The 25,482-nt window shown below is 41.4% G+C and overlaps 1 protein-coding gene across 3 annotated transcripts; it reads right to left on the bottom strand.

The window, feature by feature from the left end:
• Positions 1 to 3,768: 3,768 nt before the first annotated feature.
• Positions 3,769 to 25,476, bottom strand: GSKIP (GSK3B interacting protein). Of its 3 annotated transcripts, XM_080808920.1 has the most exons (5): positions 25,395 to 25,446; positions 15,314 to 15,374; positions 14,031 to 14,183; positions 9,247 to 9,505; positions 3,769 to 5,674 (listed from the first exon to the last, which is right to left on the bottom strand). In XM_080808920.1, the coding sequence occupies exons 4-5, from the start codon at positions 9,502 to 9,504 to the stop codon at positions 5,519 to 5,521; spliced, it is 414 nt and encodes a 137-aa protein (XP_080665046.1). In that variant the 5' UTR covers position 9,505; positions 14,031 to 14,183; positions 15,314 to 15,374; positions 25,395 to 25,446; the 3' UTR covers positions 3,769 to 5,518. The 3 variants fall into 3 exon arrangements, with proteins under 3 accessions (XP_080665046.1, XP_080665045.1, XP_080665044.1); XM_080808919.1 differs by lacking the exon at positions 14,031 to 14,183 and having other exon boundaries at positions 25,395 to 25,469; XM_080808918.1 differs by lacking the exons at positions 14,031 to 14,183; positions 15,314 to 15,374 and having other exon boundaries at positions 25,395 to 25,476.
• Between the last annotated feature and the right edge of the window lie 6 nt (positions 25,477 to 25,482).

Genomic DNA, 25,482 nt, shown 5'->3' with positions numbered 1-25,482 from the left:
ATAAAATCTTAAAAAAAATAGTTATTGCTAAAAAATGGTAAATGTCATTTGAGCTCTCAGCAAGGGTCTTGCCTCAATGTTGATGGCCCTTGACTGGTTAGGGTGGTGGGTGTTGAAGGCTGGGGTGGCTGGGGCAATTTCTTAAAATAAGATAATCAAGTTTGCAGCATCGATTAACTCTTCCTTTCAGGAATGATTTCTGTAGCATGTGATAATGTTTGATAATGTTTTATCCACAGAACTTCTTTCTTCTTCTTTTAAGAGATTTCACTTACTGGAGTTTGAGAAAGAGAGTGCACAACATAAGAGAGAGAGCGAGCCCAACGAGTGAGCATGAGCAGGGGGAGGGGCAGAGGGAGAAGCAGACTCCCCATTGAGCGGAGAGCCCAACATGGGGCTTCATCCAAGGACGCTGGGATCATGACCTGAGCCAAAGGCAGACACTTAACCAACTAGGCCATGCAGGCGTCCCAGTAGAACTTCTTTCAAAATTGGAGTGGATTCTCTCAAACCTTGCTGCTGTTTGATCAACTCGGTTTATGAAATTTTCTAATTTTGTTGTCATTTCAACAATCTTCACCAGGAGATTCATCTCAAGACGCCCACTTTCTCAGCTTATCCGTAAGAAGCAAGTGCTCATCTGTTCAAGTTTTATCGTGAGATCGCAGCCATGCAGTCCCCATCCTCAGGCTCCTTGCTGTTTCCACCCCATCTGTGGTTTTCTCCTCCACTGAAATCTTGAGCCCCTCAAAATCATCCATGGGGGTTGGAATGAACTTCTTCCAAACTCCTATTAATGTTGGTCTTTTGACCTCTCCTCGTGAATCATGAATGAATGCTTCTCATGGCATCTAGAATGGTGAAGCCTTTTTCGGTTTTCAATTTACTTTGCCCAGATCCATCAGAGGAATTGTAAGACAGCTATATAGCTTTTCAAAATGTTTCCTTTTTTTTTTCTTTTTAAAGATTTTATTTATTTATTTGACAGAGTTCACAAGTAGGCAGAGGCAGGCAGAGAGAGGGAGGGAGAAGCAGGCTTCTTGCGGAGCAGAGAGCCCGACGCGGGGCTCGATCCCAGGAACCTGGGATCATGACCCGAGCCAAAGGCAGAGGCTTTAACCCACTGAATCACCCAGGCACCTCTGAAATGTGTTTGTTCAATAAGACTTGAAAGTTGAAATGATGCCTTGATCCATGGGGCAGAACAGATGTTGTGGTAGCAGGCATAGTAACATTCATTTAACTGCGTATCTCCATTGGAGTTCTTGGGTGACCAGGTACAGTGTCAATGAGCAGTAATATCTAGAAATGAATTTATTTAGCAAACCATGTTATAAACAGATGTGCTGTCAGCCAGGCTTATTTGTTCTGTTTATAGAGCACAGAGAGGATTTAGCATAATTTTTTTTTTTTTTTTTTTTTTTTAAGATTTTGAGGGAGAATGGGGTGGGGCAGCAGGAAAGCAGACTCCACGCTGAGTGCAGAGCCCAGTGCGGAGCTCAAGCCCAGAATCATGACCTGAGCCGAAGGCAGACTGTCAGTGACTGAGCCACCCAGGCATCCCTAGCATAATTCTTAAGGGCCCGAATTTTTTGGAACGGTAAATAAGCATTGGTTTCTGCTTGAAGTCAGTGGAGCATTAGCCCCAGACAAGTCAACCCATCCTTTGAAGCCAGGGACTGACTTCTCCCTAGTTACCGTAGTCCTAGAAGTCACCTTCTTCCAATAAAGGCTGTTTCATCTACACTGAAAATGTTTGGTGTAACCACCTTCATTACTCATCTTAGCCAGGTCTTCTCCATAGCTTGCTGCTTTCATTTGTACTTTGCATGGCACGGAGACGCTGCCTTGCCTTCGACCTCCTGAACAAGCTCTGCTGGCTTTCAGCTCTTCTTCTGCAACCTCCTTACCTCTTCCACTCTTCGTAGCCTTGAAGAGTTAAGGCCTTGTTGTGGATTAGATTTTAGCGTAAGGTGATGTTGTGGTTGGTTGATCCTCCGTCCACAACACTAACTTCCTCCCCATGAGCAGTAAGGCTGGTTTTATCCTTCGTGTATTCACCGCAGTAGCTTTTCCTTTGCAGTCGCAGCTCGGCTGAAGGGTGCAAGAGGCCTCGCTTCTGGCTTATCTTGGCCTTCAGCGTTTCCTTCACTAAACTTAATCATTTTTGGCTTTTGATATAAAGTGAGAGAAGGGTGATACTTCCTTTCTCTCGAATACTTAAGAGGCCGCTGTAGAGTTACTAACTGGCCTAATTTCAATATTGTGTTTCAGGGAATACGGACATGCATGGAGAAGGGGGGGGGAGGGGAATGGCTGGTCAGCGGAGCAGTCAGGACACGATTGACAATTAAGTTCACCAGCCTATATGGGTATGGTTTGCGGCACCCCCCCCCCGCCAAATTACAGTAACATCCAAGATCACTGACCACCATAATAAAATACCTATGTGACCCCAAATCCTGCATTATCTGTGAAGCACAATAAAATCATGTGCACCTGTAACCACAGAGTTCAGGTGATGCTTTTATCAACACACACTCGATGGGGATAGTTGGCGGAGACAGAAGACTGGGTTCTGACCCAACTCCAGTGTTCACAGGCGGGCTCCTGAGCCAGTCCGTCGGTCTGTCCAAATCTCAGCTAGGTCATCCACAAAACGGGGGGCTGGCGGCAGAGTTCTTAAGTCGACGCAGCCTATGTCAGGATCTGTGTTTCTACCCTGCTCCCCTCTACGCATTCTGTGTTTTGGACACTGAACGGAACCGCGCCGTGTGTGGTGGAGGAAGCTAAGGATCAGGACACCACTGGGGGCTGATTTGCCGTTGATGACCTAGAGGAAAGGTGGGGAGAGAGTCGTCATGGGAAAAGAGGCGGGCGGTCTTCTGTCTTCATAATCCTACTGCCTCTTCAAGGATCCTGGGAGCAAACACAGCTTTGCCTAGCTTCATGCTTTTGCTAGAGAAAGGTTCTCTAGCTGGCTGAAACCCCGAATCTATCGTATTTCCCCTCTGTCTAGTGCACAGAGGCTAACGCAGAAACTGTGACAAACTATGAAGGAGATGAGAATGACTTATCTTACCACCTAGTGATAGCTACTATTAACATTGTAGAACATTGTAGATTTCCCAAAAATAGATCATAGTTTTATACCCTTTTTTATCATGTAGTGTAATTTTTTCCTGTTGCCATCCTTCCCATGATTTTTAACGGCTGCATATTTTTCCATCAAGAGCACGTGGCATAACCACTACTTTTTAGAGCCTTTCCAACTTTTCATTAGAGAAAATGAACATCCTTGTAGTATGTCTTCCGCTGAATCACTTCCCTAAGCTGAGTTTGCTAGGATATTACCGGTACAGAGGTTATAAGCTTTGTAAAGGCCCTATTACTAATGTTTTCCAGAAAGGTTTCATTGATACATTCTCTGACAGAATGTAAGAGTGCCCCTCACTAAATCCCTACTATTATCATTATATTTAAATAAGGGAGATTATTAAATTATTAGGTGAAACACAGAGCCAAACTCTGTTTTCCTTTCTTGAATTACTGGTCAGGCTGTGTATCTTTGAAGTGGTTACTGGACATCTACATATTTTTCAGAGTTGTTCGCTCATATTATATGCCCATTGTTCTTGTTTTCTTACTGATTTGTAAGAGTTACTTGTTTAGAGCTTTTCCTTTTTTTCCCTTTACTTTTGGAGGTGAAACCAAGGCTTAATTTATCTGGTTAAATTCTTTAAACAAGGTAGATGAAGTGGAAGTTTTAGTATCTGTATAGTTTTATTAATGTCTTCTCTCCCTGCTCCTCTGTCATAATGGTAGAAAGAGCAAATCACTTCACAGCAAAATGTAACCGCACGGAATTAAAAAATGGACGTGGAAACTCCTGGAACCAGTCATTTATCACAAAATGAACAATGTCAATTTTTGAACATACAATCACTTTTCTTCATACTTAACTCGAAATGAGTAAACAGAATTTTATTCAAACCTTACAAATATCCTTTACATTTATTTCGCCTGAGATTAAGCGTGAGAAAATCTGACCTGCAGGTTGACTTCACTGCCCAAACAGTTAGCATCTGAAAATAAAGCGGTGAATGGACACGCATTTACCGAACATAGTTAAAGCATCCCGATGAACTCCGACGGTGAATACTGACCCAAACCCAACCTCAATCTGGTCTACATGATCTTCAGAGCCTAGAAGTACCTATTACTTAATAATGATTAAAAAAAAGTCTGCAAATGACAAATTATGAAGGTGTGTCTCGATGCTGAATTTTACTTCAACATTTCTACAGCTGCTGCTTTAGATTACTACTAAAAAATCGACTCCCCAATCCTCAGTATTCAATATGTACTTGAAAACATGTAGCAGCATGGTACAATTCATTTTTATAAATATTAGTACCTGTAATAAAATATAAAAACAGAGTCTCCCTTTTTCAAATATTAAGTCTCTGAATGCTTCATTCATCCTTTGGTTTCAAACCCATACAATGCATGCATATTACATTGCAGAGTTAGCATCGAGACAGAACACTGTGCATCTGTTGGGGAAGGAGGGTCGCTATGGGAATACCAAAGCACATTATAGAAAGGAAACATTGAAGCAAAAATACTTTCTGAATATATACTGTACATTATGTAAACAAACATTCATAATAAGAATCAACACAGGCCAAAATATTGTTTTCTAGGAAATCAGAATCGTCTTCCTCTTAAGTCACACACACACACACTGAAGATGCTTTTCGTTAGGAAAAATGGAGCCCGTTTCTATATTTGCTTATGTGCTTAAATATCTTGGAAACAAGAAATTATTACATTCATTTGCTAACGGTTTGTCTTAGTTGGCTGGCTGTTGCAAACGAGGAATACAGAACTATTATTTCAGTACCTGTTTTCCATTTAATACTAGCTAAGTAATATATAGAATTAATTCATCTTTATCAGTCCATATTAGTAATATAAACAGATTAAATGTAGCAGTGAATTTCAAAATTTGTGCAGGGGAAACTAGTCGATAATTTGTTTCCAATAAGGCTAGTAGCAAAATAATTACTACAAAGTCAGTCCAAGCTAGTAGTAAACCCCTGATTTAGCAAGCTGAATCCAAGTTTGAAGTTAGGTTATTTTAATTCCTGTATATTACTGTGCAAATCTAGAATATCCTATGTAAGAGAGAGTGCTGGCAGCCTCAGAGTCCTGTAATAGCGGAATGAAATACTGATTAGGTTTTTGAAATGCAGAGATACTATATGAAGAAATCTGAGTGTCTTCACGACAGTGTCACAGCAATGGCCTTGGGATTCCCTTCATGAATCCGAAACTAAGACAGACGATTCAATCATCAGTAATGTTCTGAGTCAGAAGCCTAAACTTGAAGCAAGAAACGGACATAAAACCAAAGCTGCATTTTCTACTATGACCGTATGCAAGTATTTCAAGCTTTACGTCAACATTGTGTACCAGCAGCAGCCCCCTCTAGACGGAAAAAGCGTAGTCACGACTATCCATCCCTCTTCAAAGCTTCCAGTCTTTGAAGGAGTGCGTTTCCAAATGCTTCCCGGTAGGCAGGGCTGAGTGTATCCAGCAGCGAGTAGACCGTTTCATGATAAGGAGTGTGTAAGTGATCATCCACTTGGTCAAAAGCGTAACCTACCACCTACAAGATAAATACAACAGTGAATCAAATAACCAGATTTAACTTGGTACAGAAAGCAAAAACCACCAGTTTACTGGAGCCATTCCTTAATGACACGATTTCTCAATCAATAGTTAAACTATGCACATTTCTAAGCAATCGGAAACATATAGGAACATCACCAGCAAAATGCCTTCTTTATCATTTTTTCCTCAAAATGTAAAAGGTTCAGTTTACCAACTCCTTACCAAAAAGGAATGTCAGAAGGAATGTAAAAAGCCACAAAGAACCAGTATTTCATTTTCATAGACTGAAACATGCTTCTATTTAATCCCATACCTACTGAGAATCAACTGTAACAAGGCACCAGAACAGATAATATATTATCAGTCCATATTTTTTTCATTATTTGAACTCTTTCATAAAAAGTTCTAAAAACAGTTTATAGTTTCAATCCTGCTTTACAATTAGTTACATTACTAATTTAACATTACTAACAGATCACTTATCTAACAAGGAAACAAAATGTTCAACGCTGAGAGAAAAGGGCATGCTGTTCTGTGTGTGTGTGTGTTTTCTTTATACACAGTGAAAGCTTTTGTCCCCAACAACATCTCTCCTGGTTCACCTGGACAGCGTTAGGGCAAAATCAGTTTAGTTTTTTGTTGATTTGACTAAAGCTAGTGCATTCCCTATATAAACTCTCAATTTTTTAAGACATCCAACCAAGCCACCTATCCAAGAAAATGCAAGTTTGTTAAATGGTGTTGTTGTTTTGTTTTATTTGATTTTCTTATATAAATATTCATTCATTCATTTATTCATTCATTTATTTCACAGACAGGGATCACAAGTAGGCAGAGAGGCAGGCAGAGAGAGAGAGGGGGAAGCAGGGTCCCTGCTGAGCAGAGAGCCCAATGCGGGGCTCGATCCCAGGACACCGAGATCATGACCTGAGCTGAAGGCAGAGGCTTAACCCACTGAGCCACCCAGGTGCCCCTGTTGCATTGTTTTAAATGACAAGCAGAGATAGACGAATCAGGACCACGAGTCACACCTCTTCAGAATCACGCTGTGTCGCTACACTTTCTGCGTGCATTCCAATTCTATCTGCCCCTCTTTTCCCTGCTGGTCTGCAGTCTCCTACTGGACAGGGATCATGGTTTGATTTCCAATTCCTGACCCAGGATAGTTGTTCAATAAAAGTTAACTGAATAAGACTGCAAAAACAAATACTGGATACCTACATGCCAGGTTTTTAAGGGATCTAGATGTTTCTGCAAACTATTCATATAAGCTTTCCCCAAATCCTTTTCAGTTTTCTTTCTTTTTTTTCCCCCCTAGTCTTTAGGCTATAGATAAAGAAGCAGGGACTCAGAGTTTGAATGACCTACCCAAGATCACTCAAATTCCCATGTTAGGCTTCTGACTCTGATTGAAACCCTTTCTTCCCACAGTCATCTCAGAATTAACCAATGCAAGACTGAATTAATATACGCAGGGTCATTTATCTCTACTTTTGATTTGCCTATTTCTGTTTAAGATCTACTTCTACAGAATACATGCTTTTAGCACAAGTTTAGGGATTTAGGAAGGAGAGCACAAAGATTAGTTCATCCAGGTACTACTCCCAAAGCTAAGGGCTACGGACGTGGCAGTTATGAGGGGACTGGAAATACTGAAGGGGCTCGCCTCCGCCTTGCAAGCTACTTCAGTGGCGGTGACTGCTTGTCAATGAATACACAGGACACGTGGTTCATGTAATTTTAAGCAAAGTGAAACTACTGAAATAAAAAGATGTCTGTGTATTGTTTAATACTGTATGACATTCTCACTTGCTTAGGCCTTGCCCCTTACCTTATGATATGGCAAAACTTCGTGGGTCTACTCTTAGGTATAGAAAACAGAAACATCAGAGACCTTCGATCAAGATAAGTATTAAAGTCAAAACTAAGTTTTGGGATTTCTAACCTCTATTCCTTTGTTGAGATCAAAAATTTTCCTAACAGTGAGTCTTGTTGTCGCATTTAATATTTTTTAAAGATTTTATTTTCTTTTAACACTTTGTGTGTGTGAGAGAGCGAGCGAGCGAGCGAGCGAGTGAGCGAGCACAAGCAGGCAGAGAGGTGGGCGGAGGCAGAGAGTGAAGCAGGGTCCCCGCTGAGCAAGGAGCCTGACGTAGGACTTGATCCCAGGACTCTTGGGATCATGACCTGAGCTGAAGGCAGCGGCTCAACTGACTGAGCCACCCAGGCATCCCCAAGATTTTATTTTCAAGCAATCACTACACCCAAAGTGGGGCTCAAGCCTACAACGCTGAGATTTGGGAGCCACAAGTTCCACCAACTGAGCCACCCAGGCGCCGCAGTGAGTTTTGTTGTTTTAAATGATACGCGGCTCTTGGGTAGGGCTTTCTACTATTCCCAAGTGAGGATTCTGGTTCAAAGCGGGCAGAGAGGTGACTCTGCCTAGAAAAGCTCACATGTAGGAAAAGATTCTTGCAAATGTGGAGGCGGAGAATTCTGCTGTGACTTAGTTCTGACCAACAGCTAGAGAACAGTGCAGTCCGGGGTGCTGTTTTAGTAGTAGACACATTTTATAAGAGGTGGGCAAAGATCCTCTCAACACAATGATTGCAAAACTCACCCAGCGCACAGAATACCTAATTTTAGGAGACATATTTAGCTATAGACAAGAAACTCATTTGGGGGGTGATGATCAAAACAAAATAACACTGCAAACCAAGTTTTTTCTTTTTCAAAAGATATAATTTCATGGGGCGCCTGGGTGGCTCAGTGGGTTAAAGCCTCTGCCTTCAGCTCAGGTCATGATCTCAGAGTCCTGGGATCGAGCCCCACATCGGGCTCTCTGCTCAGCAGGGAGCCTGCTTCCTCCTCTCTCTGCCTGCCTGCTTGTGATCTCTCTCTCTTTCTGTCAAATAAATAAATAAAATCTTTAAAAAAAAAAAAAAGAAAAAAAAGATATAATTTCCCTATGTTGACCAAAAGATGTCAGAATTAATAAGAATTCCTAGGGAAAAAAGTTCTCCTTATAAAAATCTTGGAGGGATGCCTGGGTGGCTCAGTTGGTTAAGCCACTGCCTTTGGCTCAGGTCATGATCCCAGGGTCCTGGGATCAAGTCCCACATCGGGCTCCTTGCTCAGCAGGGAGCCTGCTTCTCTCGCTGCCTCTGCCTGCCTCTCTGCCTGCTTGTGTGTACTCTCTCTCTGACAAATAAATAAATAAAATCTTTAAAAAATAAAAATAAAAAAAATAAAAATCTTGGAGCTGGGGTGCCTGGATGGTGCAGTCGGATGAGTGTCTGCCTCTTGGTTTTGGCTCAGGTCGTGATCTCAGGGTTTTGAGATCGAGCCCTGCGTCAGGCTCTGTGCTCAGCTTCTGCACCCCCCACCCCCGCTCTTTCTCTCTAAAAATAAATAAATAAATCTTAAAAAAATTTTTGGAGCTGCTGAGTGTTGCATTCTCAGTTAACTACATTCTCAATCAACATGCTTCCTGTCCCCCGCCCCCTAAAGTGGTAGAGAGAGCAATAAAACAACTTTTTTTTCCTTCTAAAAAGAAAAGCAACTTACCCTTAGCCCTGCTTCAGTGAGCTCCAGGCAGTATCTGTTCCTCTCTCTTGTTTCCACATTGATATAGGCCACATCATCGGCACAGCGCAGATTTTTTGAGACAAACATGTTGTTAACAGCAAAGAGGACGTCATTCACAACTGCTTCGGCTTCTAGCTTCATGTCTTTCATATCAGTTTCTTCAAAACCATTAAGATCTGCATCTTCTTCAAACCCGGACATACTGCTCAGCTCCATGGGATTACAGTCTGTTTCCATTCTGTAAAGGAGTGGACAGATATAAAACATGCTTATAAAGAGACATTCCAATTATTATTGATTAAAAGGAGCTATGCCTTAATAGAAAACATTAACTCACTAGCAACTTTTTTTTTTTTAAAAGATTTTATTTATTTATTTGACAGACAGAGATCACAAGTAGGCAGAGAGGCAGGCAGAGAGAGAGAGGAGGAAGCAGACTCCCTGCTGAGCAGAGAGCCGGATGTGGGGCTCGATCCCAGCCTGGGATCATGACCCGAGCCGAAGGCAGAGGCTTAACCCACTGAGCCACCCAGGCGCCCCTCACTAGCAACTTTTACAAAAAATATCGTCTAAAACCATTTTAGTTGTTTTTCACAGATGTGTACAGATTTTCAAAAAAAGATCTGTATTTTCCACTCCTCCCCCAAAGGTTAATTCCCACAGTGATACTAATTCAGAATATTAGTTTTCAGCTATTATTAACAATGCCTCAGTAAAAATCTTAGTACATACTTCATTTTTTAAAAAAGATTTTACTGATTTGACAGAGAGCACAAGTAGGGGGAGTTGCAGGCAGAGGGAGAGGGAGCGGGTGAGAGAGAAGGAGACTCCCCGCTGAGCAGAGAGCCCGACGTGGGACTCGATCCTAGGACCCTAGGATCATGACTGAGCTGAAAGCAGATGCTTAACTGACGGAGCCACCCAGACATCCTCATACTTCTTTTTAATGTTTAATTATTTTTTCTAGGATAAATATTTAAAATTGGAATTGCTGAGTCAAAGTGTATGCTCATTTTAACTTTCAACAGATACTGCTGATTCACCTTCAAAAAAATGCTGTACTGATTTATCCTCAATGAATAGAAATATGAGCGACTACACTTTTTCATTACCCTCTTTACAATCCTTGTTAATATCTGCCAATTTGAGAGGCAAAGAATGATGCCTCACTGTCTGAACATGTATTTCTTTGATTAAACATCTTTTTGATATTTATAGGGTATTCTTAGTTCCAAGATCATAGAGCTGTAAAAAACAGAAGCAGAATTGAACTCAGATCATTAAATCAGAATTCAAACCTTTACCTATAATACATGACTTCTCAGTAGCTCCTTTTATGACTTCTGGATTTGGGGTTTTGCTTATGAAGGCCTTCCCCACTCTGTGATTGATTACATTTTATTTTTATTTTATTTATTTATTAAAAAGATTTTTATTTATTTATTTGACAGACAGAGATCACAAGTAGCCATAGAGGCAGGCAGAGAGAGAGGAGGAAGCAGGCTCCCCGCGGAGCAGAGAGCCCGATGTGGGGCTCGATCCCAGGACTCTGGGATCATGACCTGAGCTGAAGGCAGAGGCTTTAACCCACTGAGCCACCCAGGCACCCCATGATTGATTACATTTTAAAAACCTCTTGTCTTCTGAGTTCTTATTCCCTGTATAGTTAACTTTCTGATCTACCTGGAATTTAGTTTGTGTAGCTTTAATTTTGAAATGGATGGCCTAACACCATTTATTGAATGACTAACTCATGTTTTTACCACTTCCCTGAACTGATCCAAATATTATAATTTGAAAAACATTATTTCTCAGGCTAACTCAATCCAACATTCCTGCCAGGTTGCTATGGAGTTCTAGCTTTTCTTCTGTAACTGGGGTAGCAGTGAATACTGTTAAAATTCAAAATGTATGAATGAGAAAAGTTAATGAATGTCAAATTGCACTGGAATGGAGGCTTTTTCAGAAGAAAATATGGTTTCTTTTTAGCCGCAGGCTTTCAAAGTTAAGATTTCATTTCTTCGAACTGGATTAAGCATCCGTTGTCCCGAATGTAGTAGGACTCTTCAACTTGGCATGAGCATTTATACAATTTCTCTATTATCTTAAAAATTCCATCTCTTTTTCTACAGTTACTGACTTGTGCTCTAATTGTAAAATTAAAAATCCTCTACATTAGTGATTTTTACCTTGGCTACTGACCCCACCTCAGAGAAAGTGAATCAAAATCTCTGGGAGATTTTGCTGTATATTTTTAGAGTTTAGAGAATTCTACTGTATAGACGCTGCTCTAGAATTATTCACAAAAATCTTAAGGAGTTAGAGTTCCTGTAGCTGCACATCATTTGCCATCATTAAAGGCAAACTATTTGCTAAAGGCAGTTCATGATAAACTATGTCAAGCCATTTCAAAAAACTGCATAGCAAATGTACTAGTAACACATTCCTCCAATCCTATTCCAACTAAGGATATGTTTTAAGGCTCCTTTACCTTGGCTTTCATGGTACTTAACAGAATGAGTCACTCACTACTGGCAAGTTGATTACAAATTTATCAATTATGGCTGGAGCAATCTGTCAGATAACTGGAACCTAATACTGACTGATATATATGAAAGTGAAAACACCTGTTTTTCTAAGAATTTCTACCTTACCCTAAAAATCATCATTATGTACCTTAATATTATACTTGATTTTATGTATAAGAAAAGAGCCCATTTTTATTTTTTTACAGAGTCAGTTTTGAAGATTTTGAAATGGAACTGTCCATTTATAAGTCTTAACAGCATGAATAGTCAATATCTTTGTTTTCCTTAAGTCATCAAGTACCTCAATTATGGATATCAGAAATAATAATCATTACATAAAAAAGATGTTTATATGAGAAAGCTTGTTGACAAGCTTTTAAGGCAAGAGCCTAATTCACTGCAATTAGGACCTTAATGATGGAGAAAGACGAGGAATCCGACATCAGAATGGAAGAAACCCTCACAGGTCAGGAAAGCAGGTCATCAAGCTGTTGCTATGCAATAATTAGCACCAATGGGCAAAAAAGAGACAACTTTCCTAACTGCAAACTTTTAGATTTTTTCTAAAATGTCTTGGGGCACCTGGGTGGTGCAATCAGTTGAGCGTCTGTCTCTTGATTCTGGCTCAGGTCCTGACCTCAGGGTCGTGAGATCCAGCCCTGTATCGGGCTCTGTGCGGGGCATGGAGGCTGTTTGGGATTCTCCTCCCCGTGTCCCCTGCGGCCGCCCATGCCCTGCTCACTTGCTCTTTCTCAAAAAAACAAAAAACAAACCAAGTCTTTACATGATGCATTAAAAAAAGACATTCAGAGCTTCTGGCGATGATACATACACATGAAAAGGACATATTTCAGTATTAAAGCACTACGTAAATTATTAATATTTTACACTGGTTATTTCTTCAAGATCTTATAATTTATCTTTCATCCATTATAACAGGTTCTTGATTATTATCAATACTCTTTTGCTTTCCTAATAGCACCCAGATTTTCTTATGGGAGTCATAATGCCCCCTTCCCTTACTAAGTAAAGTAACGGAATAACATGAGTGAGATTGACCCCAGTCCTGGCTAAAGACTATCATCCTCAACACATGAATTCTTCCCAGTCACCCCAAGCCACAGCAGTTTGAGCACACAGCCCCAGTTGTTCCTGGAAGCCATCCTGAGATGGGGAAACTAGTCCAAGGATGATGCTGATGGTGGGAAAGAACAGAGCCAAGAGATTCACAGGGAAACGGAGCCAGACTCCCGATGGCTGCCTAACTTTCACATTTTTCAGTTACTGAATCCAACAAATCCCCATTCTTTTACTGGCAACTGAAAGCATCCTAATTGATTCAGAAGCCTCTACCCCAAATGAAAATTAGTGACTGATCTAGCTCTTCAACAGCTTTATAAAAGAGATTTGAAAAATGGAGCTCTGATATTTTTGTGCCTGTCCCGCTGAACGTGCTTAATCAAAGTGCTGCAGAATATGAGTATTAGTTAGTACATGTCTCTAGGTTTCCTACTGCTGCTGTAACAAATTACCACAAACCCAGTGGCTTAAAACAACACAGATTCGTTTCCTTATCATTCTGGCATAAAAAAATCGAGAATCCAGGCAGGAGCAGAATGCATTACTTCTGGAGCCTTCAGAAGAGGATCTGTTTCTTTGCCTTTGTTAGCTTCTAGAAGCTGACTGTAACTGTAATTCATTCCTTGGCTCATGGTCCCTTCCGTTCCTCCACCTTCAAAGCATATCACTACACTCTCTGGTTCTGTGGGAACACTTTTTTTTTTTTTTTTCTGACTCTTGACACAAACACCCCCTTTTACAAGGACCCTTGTGCTTGCATTGGGCCGACCTGGACAATCCAGGATACACCCGTCCAAGGTCCTAAAGTGACTGGCCTGTCCACTGAGATCCTCTCTTGAGGAGACTGAATACAGAGCCATGAAGGCACCACCAAACATGAAGGCAGCCGGTGGGGGCAGTGCTGGAGCTATGGCAGTAGACCACAGAGCAACAGAGTGGCTTTATCAATGGGACACTAAAGAAATCACTTCTATATTTCTGATAATGCATCCCAGTAACTAAAAATACTGTGAGCAGGTACCTCATGATATATTTATTTACATACATAGTCTACAATTAAAATATTAAAAACACATAAGTATGAATTTAAACAGAACATAAAATATGAACTATAAACTTATTTTCTTTTATTTCTCAATGCATTATCTTGTATACCTGACTGTGGAGGCCTGGACCAGAGAGGCTGAGGAAATGGGCGCCCATCTCGGTGAAGGGACACTACTAGAAATACTCTTGACACATTAGAGTCTGGTTACCAGATGGCTCTCTCATCAGTATGAATCTGGTAAAAATCCTTTGTTTCCCTTTCTGCAGGAAAAACAATTTATCATTATGTAACAAATTCTAGACCAACAGAGCTTTGTGCAATGATGGAAACATTCTTTATCAGTGCTATCCAAGACAGTAGCTACCAGCTCCTGGTTAGAGTGACTGAGGAACTGAAATTCAAATTTCATTTAATTTTTCATTCATCTAAGTTTAAATAGGTAATGGCTCCTGTACCAGACAGCATGGGTATACATGTTTGTGGATACTTGTGGATACTATGATAAGGAACTGAGTTTTTATTACAGTTGAAAAAAAATCCAGTAGATATAAAGATACTAAATTAAACTTATTTTATATAGGAGTAGCAAGATTTGGAAAGACATGTTAGAAAAAAAATTTCTTCTGAAAAATTTCATTTACTTGAGACAGGGAGAAGGAGAGGAGAGGAGAGAGGTGGGGAGGGGCAGAGGGAGCAGCAGACTCCCCGTTGAGCAGGGAGCCTGATGTGGCTCTCGATTCCAGGACCCCAAGATCATGACCTAAGCCAAAGGCAGAAGCACAACCAACTGAGCCATCCAGGTCCAGGCACCCCTAGAAAAAATATTTTGAATCTTAGATATTCTATGGAGGGGAATTAACCATCTTGTTTTAAATGGTAAAAAGTAATGAATTACTTCTTATGTTTTGTGATCTTATCAATTTGGACTCTAAGTTTATTATCATATATCATAATTATCAAATATATCCCACTGTGCACCTATATATCCAGCATTTCTCTAAGCATTAGAATACTAAAGGTGTCTACTGGTGGGGCACCTGGGTGACTCAGTTCGCTGAATGTCTGACTCTTGATTTCGGCTCAGGTCATGATCTCGGGGTCCTGGGATGGAGCCCTGCATTGGGTTCTGCACTCAATGAGGAGTACGCTTGAGTTGCTCTCTCCCTCTCCCTCGCACTCTCACTCTGAAATAAAGAAATCTTTAAAAAAAAAAAAGATGTCTACTGGTATTATAGCTTAATTTGGGAAATAAGGCAAGCACAAGAAATATGTATGTAAATATTAACATTATGCACATGCATCATAATTATAACCCAAGAAATGTACTTAATTGTGAGTGGCAGGTAATTAGAGAAAGCAATGGTATGTCTTGGTCCTACTACAAACTTACCACTGAACTTGTATGAACCTGGGCTGGCCATGTAACCTCACTGGACTCATGGTTTTCTCACCTATAAAATAAGGGGAATAGACAGTAAATTCTTTACTGTTCGCTAGAGCTCTGACGTTCTGTGATCTATGACGTAATTGTCAGTTATGATGGGGCTTGACTTTGACTCATGGAACAGATCAGTCAAAACTGGTTTTGAATGAGCACAGGCGACGTTATGGATAAAGCAGAAAGGACTCGAGAGTTGTGAAGAATTCTTCATAGGGAACAAAGCATTTTAAGGAAGAGTCTGCATGGGGTGTGGCAGGAATTCTAAGGAGACTAGCCTAACTAGTCGAATGCAAGGACAATGTTAGAAGAGGAATGATACAGATGGCCCAGTCTGAAGTGTGCTGCTAACCCAGACAGAATTTGCTTTGGATAGAATAGCCTCTTTCAAGCTCTTTGTCAATGGTAACAGCAATAATCTTCATATTTAAAGTGGGTTTCCTTTAGGCAGCATATAGTTTGGTCCTGCTTTTTTATCCAGCCTGGCAATCTCTACCTTTTAATTGTAGCGTTTAGACCACTTATATTTAACATGACTACTATAATTATCGATGTGGTTACTATCTATTTTGCTGTTTTCTACTTGTGCCATCTGTATTCTCTTCCCTTTTCCTTATTTTTCTGCCTGCTTTTGGACTGACCACTTCTTAGGGTTCTATTTTACACCCTTTGGTGGCTTATGAACTTTTTGTTGCATGTTTTTATTAGTTACTTTAGTTCATACTATACATCTTTAATTTATCACAGTCTACCTTCAACCTTAAAGTGGTATTATACCCCTTATGTACAGCATAAGAACCTTACAAGAGTGTACTATATAGCCCTTGTGCTATTTTTGTCATATTTTACTTCTACATGTTAGAAACTTCATAATATATACAACTTTCATTTTAAACAATCTTTCAGTGATTTAAGTAATAAGAAAGAAGTATTTTGGGATGCCTGGTGGCTCAGTTGGTTAAGCGACTGCCTTCTATTCAGGTTATGATCCCAGGGTCCTGAGATCAAGTGCCGCATTGAGTTCCTTCCTCAGCAGGGAGTCTGCCTCTCTCTCTGCCTGCTGCGTCCCCTACTCGTGTTTGCTTTCTCTGAAAAATGAAATTTTTAAAAAAGAAATATTTTTTAAAAAGTATTTTATATTTAACCACATAATTACTATTTCTGGTGCCTGTGTTCCTTTGTGTTTATTTCCATTTGCATCTATGATTGGTATCATATTCCTCTGCCTGATGTACTTCCTTTAACATTTCCTAGAGTACGGGTCTGCTGTTAATGAATTCTTCCAGCCTGTGAATATCTAAACAAGTCTTTACCTTCAGTTCTGAAAGTTATTTTTGCTGGGTATAGAGTCCTGGGTTGACAGTTCCCCTCTCCCCCTTCAAGATTTTGAAGTTGTCTCTCTAACGTTATTTTGCTTACTTTATTTCCCATCAGAAATCTGATGTCATTGTTATCTTTGTTCCTCTGGATGTAGTTTTCCTGATTTCTTTTGCTTGGGGTTCATGGAGTCTCTTACATCTTCGGGTTTTTATCGTTTTTAACAAATTTGGAAAATTTTTTGCCATTGTTTCTTCAAATATTGATCTGTCCCTCCTCTCTTTGGGGACTCAAATTTCATGAATATTAGTCTAAATGAAGTTGTCCTACTCTTTTTTTTTTTTTAAGATTTTATTTATTTATTTGACAGAGAGAGACACAGTGAGAGAGGGATCACAAGCAGGGGGAGTAGGAGAGGGAGAAGCAGGCTTCACATGGAGCAGGGAGCCCAATGCGGGGCTCGATCCCAGGACCCTGGGATCATGACCTGAGCCCAAGGCAGATGCTTAATGACTGAGCCACCCAGGCACCCCGTCCTACTTTTTATTTTATGTTTTTAGTCTCTCTTATCTTTGTGTTTCACTTTGAATAGCTTCTAGTGCTATGTCTTCAAATTTACTAATCGTATCTTCTACAGTGTCATCTCTTCTTTTTAAAAAACATATTTTCCACATCTCTAATTTGCTCAGTCTTTTCTCAAGATTTTTAAACACAAGAAATGACGTTTTAATGTCCTTGTCTACTAATTCCATGGTTACTTCTGGGTGAATTTCAGTTTACAGATTTTTGTTACTGTGGAATGTATACTGCTGCTTTGTATGCCCGGCGATTTTTGGTTGGATGCCAGACAATGTGTTTTTTTTTCCACCATGTACAGTCCTGGCTATTTTAACATTCCTCTAAGTATCACTGAACATTCTTCTGGGATATAGCTATCTGGAAATAGCTTGATCTTTTTGGGTCTTGCTTTTAGACTTCTTAAGGCAGTATCAAAGCTACATTTAGTTTCTGGTTAATTCTGACCCACTATGGAGTCAAAGACCATTCTGATTATTCTGATGTCCTATGGATTATCAGGGTTTTCTTTCTTTTTTTTTTTATTAAAGATTTTATTTATTTATTTGACAGACAGATCACAAGTAGGCAGGGAGGCAGGCAGAGAGAGAGAGGGGGAAGCAGGCTCCCTGCTGAGCAGAGAGCCCGATGCGGGGCTCGATCCCAGGACCCTGAGATCATGCCCTGAGCCGAAGGCAGCGGCTTAACCCACTGAGCCACCCAGGTGCCGCAAGGGTTTTCTATTTTTGGTGACAGGAACAGGAACATCCCTGTTTGAACTCTGAAAATTCCTCTAATCTGTCTGGGTAGTTCCCGCACACCCATTCAGCTGCAGGCTGTGGAGGATCTTCTGTATATTTCCATAGCTCTTGCTTTCTGGGAAGCTCTCTAATTTCTCGTGCTCTGTCTTAGCTGACTTGGGCTTCCTGAACTCTGAGCTCCATATATTCAACTATTACCGCGCTCTACCTGGGTTTCTTCTCCCAGTGCCATGCCTGCAAATTCTCTCTAGGCAGTAAGCTCCGGCAATGGGCGTACCTCATTTGCATCTTGTCTCTCAGAGATCAGTGTCCTTCAGTCCAATGCCCAAAGTCTTAAAGGCTTTTTCTCCCCATGTATTTTTGCCCACTTTCTTATTGTTTTAGGTGGAAGGGTAAATCTGGGCCCTGTCCCTCAGTTTTTGCCGGGAGTGCACATCCCAGTAACCAGTTTTGAGCTAACTTTGCAATCTTATTTCACTTCGTCAGTTTTTCTTTCAGTGATTTTTGGGCTCTCCCATATTACTTTTAAACTCATGACCCTGAGATCAAGAGTTGCATACTCCACTGACCAAGACAGCCCAGGTACTCCACTCCCCTATTACTCTGGATCAGCTTTACTACCTACCTTACCAGTTCCTTCATTAATGGGCTAAACATATTTTTAAAAATTTTGAGTATAGTTAACACACAATGTTAAATTAGTTCCAGGTGTACAACTTAGTGATTTGACAAGTCGTTACGTTATGCCCTGTTCACCACAAGTGTAGCTACCATCTGTCCTGTTACATCGCTATTACAATATCACTAACTGTATTCCTTAGGTGTGCCTTTTATTCTCAAGACTTACTCATTCCATAGAGTTAAACACATTTTTGACATATGCTTATTATGTTTGTATAAGACCCTTGTTTCTAACTTAAAAGATTCTTTTATTTTACAAAGAGTTCACACGGGGTTGGGAGGAGAGGCAAAGGGAGAGTCTCAGGTAGATTCCGTCCTGAGTAGAGGCCTACACAGGGCTCAATCTCATTACCCCGAGATCACGACATGAGCCAAAACCAAGAGTTGGAGGCTTAACTGACTGTGCCACCCTGGCATCCTCTTCCTTATAATTTTCTTAATAACATCTTCTTTTGTTAAGAATATAGCGTACAATGCACATAACGTATAAAATATGTGTTAACTGGCTGTTCATGTAAATGGTAAAGCTTCCGATCAACAGCAGGCTATTAGTTAAAAGGATTTGGGGAGTCAAAAGTTATACTTGAAAAGAAAAGTTATACTTGGATTTTCAACTGCATGGGAGTTGGTGCCTGCATTGTTCAAATTTTAGCTGTACTTTTGGACTTTTAGTCTTCAAAATTCAGCTCAGATGCATTTATTTCAGGATTCTGTATCTGATCTCAAGAAAGAGTTAATCACTATATCCTTCTTCCTTTGCATTAGTACTGCTGTAGGTTTTCATACTTCATTGCAAATCAGGGCCTGTGATACATTACCAGCACAGGCTCACACATAAGGCAGGTCTTCACTGAATATATATATTTTTAAGTTTATTTATTTATAATCTATACCCAACGTGGGGCTTGAACTCACCACCCTGAGATTAAAAGTCACATGCTCTACCGACTGAGCCAGCCAGGTGTCCCTTCACTGAATATTTTCTGAATGAATAAACCGAAGAAAAAACTTGAACTCTCTGCTTCTCAATCTGTGATACTTGGCCTTGTAACAAGGGGCATACAAAATCTAGGATAAACACTGCAAACATTCCCCCCAAATACACATCACTGTTATAGTAACAATATTCTGAAGTATGATGCAAAACTGCCAGAACTATAAACCAAATGGAGGTGTTAAGCCATGCCCTCTTCAGGTTATGCCCCTAGGGTTTCCCTTGCCTCTGATAAAAATATTTGAGTGAAAAGTAAAAGAAGTACTGCTCTTCCCTAAGAAATTAACTCAAAAAGCTTAAAATTCCAGGCATTGGGTCTGGGGGTTTGACCTTAATGAGCACAGGTGGAAGCTAGTAGAAGGGTAGCGGGTTAATACTGAGTCAAACCTCTCTAAGTCTTATACTTCTCTGCACTTCAGTTAGTATGATTTTTTTTGTAAAAAGTTAAGGTAATTATTAATAGCTCTTACTACAACTCTTGGTATGATTTAGGGGCTGTGGTCAGTGTTTTTGGAGGATTCATGAAACTGGTTATCAAGATATTGATTACTAAGTCTTTTATTCCCTATCTCTTAATTTTTTATATTCTAATTTTTCTATGGCAAAAAGAAAATGTACTATGTTTGCAATAAGACAAGAATCTTTTGAAAATGTGATATACTGGGGGCGCTTGGGTGGCTCAGTGGGTCAAAGCCTCTGCCTTCGGCTCAGGTCATGATCCTGGGGCCCTAGGGTCGAGCCCCGCATCTGGCTCTCTGCTCAGCAAGGGACCCTGCTTCCCTTCCTCTCTCTGCATGCCTCTCTGCCTACTTGTGATCTCTTGTCTGTCAAATAAATAAATAAAATCTTAAAAAAAAAAAAGAAAAAAGAAAATGTGATACACTGGAAAGTACAAGGTATAGAAGCAGAACATTCTTCTTAAAGAAGCCAAGCTATTGAGATAGTTAAAGTAACTGGTAGCTTCAATTTCAAGTGGAATGAATTTATCTACTTCTCAAACAAGAGTTTTGAAAGTAAAGATGAATCAAGTTGATTAATTATAATTAGCAACATTCAGAAATTAGCCAAAGCGAAAGCTAGTTTAATCTTTATTTTCTGTTAACATAACATTTAATTTGTTTTCAGTAGCTCTTTTGAAATTATGTAATTATGAAATTATGAAATTTTGTATTTTGAAGCTAAATTTTATTTATTTAAAAAAAAACTAAAAAAAGACTTTATTTATTTGAGAGAGAGAGAGAGAACAAGAGAAAATGAGCTGGGGGTGTGGGGAGAGGCAAAGAGAGAGAGGGAGAAGCAGGCTCCCCAACGAGTAGGGAGCCTGATACCGGGCTCCACCCCAGGACCCTGAGATCATGACCTAAGCAGAAGACAGATGCTTAACTGACTGAGCCACCTAGGCTACAAAACTTAAAATCAGAATCACCATATATTACAAATATACAGTATTTGTAATTCAAATAAAAATGGTGTATTTTTTTTCCATTTATACACTGATACATAAAATTACTCTGCACCCTACTTCCAACAATGACAAAGACACATATACATGACCGAGTAACAACAAATCAATTACGGAGGGAGCTAACGGTGAAGAAGCATACAGACAGTATTGATCTGAGAAGGCTTGTAAAGTGTAGATAAGCAGCAATCTGCACCTCTGTAAACAACCCTGCCCTCAAAACCAGAAATTGTAAATGAGATTCTAAGAAAAAAACTGAATGCTTAAAAAAAACCTCCAGGTTTTAAGTTTTTTGTTTCCATGTAATCCTCCAGGTTACACAGAGGATTGGGTACGATATTTAATGTAAGTACATCAGACGTAAAATAAGACAAATCAATATCTAAAGAGATACAAAATAGAAAACCTCTCTGCTTTCCATTTTGACTCTAAATTGGCTCTCTACCAGGTTCTGAGGAATATGCGATTGCCAGCACCTTAACAAAATTGGAATATCTTCTGGGGGCTATTAGTTATTCTGGTAGACTGTATCACCTCATAGAACATTTCCAGAACGTTGTTGTACCATCATACATCGATTATTTAGGAACCAGCTCTTTTTTTTTTTTTTAAGATTTTATTTATTTACTTGAGAGAGAGAGAGAGGGAACATAAGCAGGGGAAAGAGGCAGAGGGAGAGGGAGAAGCGGAGTCCTCACCAATCAGCGAGCCCCATGTAGGACTCCATCCCAGGACTGCAGATCAACGCCTGGGCCAAAGGCAGATGCTTAACAGAGTGAGCCCCCCAGGCACCTCAGGAACCAGCTCTTACTTCACCTGTGGGTATGATTTTCGTGCTATGTTAGTGTTTTGGAGGATTGATGAACTGATTACCAGGGTATTTATCACGGAGTTCTTCATTCTCTACTTGATTTAATGCTTTGTTGTGTTTCATCACAAATTTACTGCATCAAAGAGCTGAAAAAATACTGTAGATTTGTTCTCGAAGAAGACAACGCTTATATATATGCCTGACAAAAGAACAGAAGCAGGGGCACCTGGCTGACTCAGTCTGTTAAGAATCTGCCTTTGGCTTAGGTCACAATCTCGGGGTCCTGGGATGGAGCCCTGAATCAGGCTCCCTGCTTGGTGGGGAGTCTGCTTCTCCTTCTCCCTCTGCACATCTCCCCCCACACTCGTGCTCTTTCTCTCTCTCAAATACATAAAATCTTAAAAAATAGAATAGAGGCAAAATAAGATGATTTCAAGAGCAGTATACAGATTTCCAATTTTCACTCTGACTTTACAGGTGACATCCCAACAGTCAGCAGAGGGCTAGAATGCAGTATCTTAATCAGGATGACTTTTTATTTGTATCCTATATCACAGTCTGGAAAATCCTCTCAATAAGAACAAGAAGTGGCCAGCCCATAGGTGCGGTGGATAAAGGGTTTCGAACACAGCCAAGAATCTCAGCTCTGTGACCTACTCTGGGCCTTGGGGCAAGATACTTGAGTCTCTCTGGTCACACATTCCTCCTTTCTAAAATGAAGCCAACCACAGAATCACCTAATGGGATACCACAAGTACATACGGAAAGTGCTTAGCATGGTGCTAAGCTCAAGAAATATCTGTTTATTGTTATATATTAAAAAGATGGTTAAATTAGAGCTGACTCTGAAACTCAAGCCATTTAACTCTGAGTTTGGTGCTTTTTACATCACGTAAAGTCCTGTGGCTGCTGCCCTCTTGTCCTGCTTCCAGAACCATGCAGTGTGGGAGCCCTAACATCATATCCCTGTTACCTCAAGTGCAAATATCAAAAGGCCAACAGCATGTCGTCCACTTTTGTTTCACACGTTAACATGGGTTTCTCTGAAGGATGTGCATAGCTCTGGTCTGTAGCCTCTAACCTGTCACTTCAAAGCCTTTTACAGAATTCTTAAAAAGCTGGCAGCTGAGTGTTTGGTTGACAATGTTTCTTCACCTTCCTCACTTAACACTAGGTGTTAACATTTTGTGATGGTACTGCGCTAAAACACAAAAATAGCACTGTGATTTAGGATGAGTTCATACCCTATTTGAGCTAAAAGTATAATAATACTAGGTTCTAAGCCTTAACAATTATGCTTTCTCCTAGAGAGCTTAAAACATACAAGGCAACACCGGTAACACTCAAAGGGAGCATGTTTATTAAAAAATCTTCCGATTTTTACTTTCCTTTCCTGATATTTGAAATTTCAGGCATTCCATGGACAGGCTGAATACAATCCTCTATTCCAAAGGAAATCACTTAAAGTTTGGACTTGAGAGAAAGAAGTCATTGTATCCGTTTGTCAAAAGTCTGGTTCAAACCTCACAAGGCCCATTCTAATGCCCTGCCCAATGAGACTCCACCTTTTCATCACTTTGTTTATACTCCTTTTATGGCAAATGTAATTATTATTCATAAACATGTCTTACTTATCATCTTCAAAATCTATCTAGAATCTAACTGCTTCTTACCTTGACCCTGACTACTCTAGTCTAAGGTACTGCGTTCGGCTGCCTGGATTCCGGCAATAATTTCTAACTGCTCTGACCTTTTCTCCTTAGGGCCCCCCGCCTCCACACTGCAGTTAGCATGATCCCATAGAAGCTTAGGCCAGACTGTGTCCCCTCTTCCTCGAACCCATTCACCTACCCAGAGTAAAAGACCAAAGTCCTTACAGGGCCCTTTAGGACCTGCCTCCACCCAAGCCCCCACAGCTCCTCCTCCTCTTTATTTCATGCCCCCCTGGTGCTCCTTGAACTCACCAAGCAAGTCCTTGCCACAGGGCTGTGCCCTTGCTTTCCCCCACCATGGAAAACAACACCCCTTGCTCCCCAGTGTTCTCCAAGACTCTGCTAAAACATCACCTTATTAAATAAGGGAGGCCTTCCCTTAATCCCTCTGTATACAAGTGGCAATCTCTTCCCTCTCCATTATCTTTATATCGCTTTTCTTTTTTTCCTATAGCACTTACCAGTGCAGGGTCTACAACATATTTAATTATTGTTTGTTTCTCTTCCCTTCATTAAAATATAAGCTCCATGAGGCCAGGAACCTAATCTGTTCATTGCTCTATCCGCAGCACCGAGAACAGTCTCTGGCACCATAACAGGCAACAAATAAATATTTACTGAATAAAATAATGGCCCTTTCACCGTAGAACATAAATTCCGGGAATTCTTTCCTACCTTTTCCACATCACCAACTGTGGAGACCTTCATTTAATGGGCCCTTAACACACATTTCTGAATGAACCAAGAGTAAGGGAACTGAAGTGACCGAGAATGCTTAAGACACACGAAGAACGAGGGTACCAACAATCAAAGCAACTACACACACCAGAGAGCACGCTGGTTCTCAAATGCGAAGGTGGCCGTGGAATAGGGGAACCGGAGCTTTCGCCATCTGTCAACATTTCCGGGCTGTCTTGGTGGAAGTTACCCTCGAAGCAATAAAACCTCCTGAAACCCGTCGTCTTAATTCCCCATCCCTAATTAAACCTTCTGGACCGGTGCACTGCTTGGGTCCGCCCCCTACTCCAGCTCGGCTCGTCTGGATTCTAACCCCGGGCATCTGGCCTCCAGGACACCAAACACAAGCGCTCAGGCCTTTCGGGGCTGACCAAGTTAAAGGGCGGCTCGGCCTCTGCAGGAGCTGCCCCCTAAAAGGCAGGAATACGGTGGCGCAGATTCCCGGAGCAGCACAAGCACTTCGCTCAGGTTTCCGCGGGGTCCGGAGGCTCGGGCATTGAGCAGGGAAAGCGGTCCTGCCCACAGATGCCTCCACAACTCAAGTTTCCCGGGGCCCGGTGCAGCACACCCAGCACCAAGAAAGCGCTCTGCCAACTGCAAGCCGCTAGGCAAACAGGACGAAGGTGAAGCTTTGGAAACAATACCTGAAAGAGGCGGGGGATGAGTAACTTGCTGACAATGGGCACCGGTCAATACCCGGGGCGGGGGAGACTGGGGGGAGCGGGCGCGCGGCGGCGGGAAGGACCGAGAGACGCTGCGGCCCCTCGCTCGGGGCCCGTGGCGCTCCGAGCGCCCGTTTCCGGGGTCGGGGTCCCAGGTAACCGGACGGCCCAGGCCAGGCGCGCCCCCAGACCCCCGTCAACCCGGGCACCGGGCCCCTTCCGCCGTCGCCCCCCACGGTCCCGCCCGCTGCGCCGCGTCCCGCTTGCGGGACCCCCGGGCCTCGCCCGAGTCTCTCTCGGCGGCCGCCCGCCCGCCGCCTCCTCGCCCGCGACGGCTCACCTCCGAGCGCCCGGCGTCCTCCTCTTCCTCCCTCCCGAAGCGTCTGGAGCCTACTCACGGCGCCGTCCCGCCTCCCGCCCTCGCGCCG

Source organism: Martes martes, assembly GCF_963455335.1.
Source record: "Martes martes genome assembly, chromosome: 7".
NCBI lineage: Eukaryota > Metazoa > Chordata > Mammalia > Carnivora > Mustelidae > Martes > Martes martes.
This window is presented reverse-complemented; position numbering and strand designations above follow the sequence as displayed.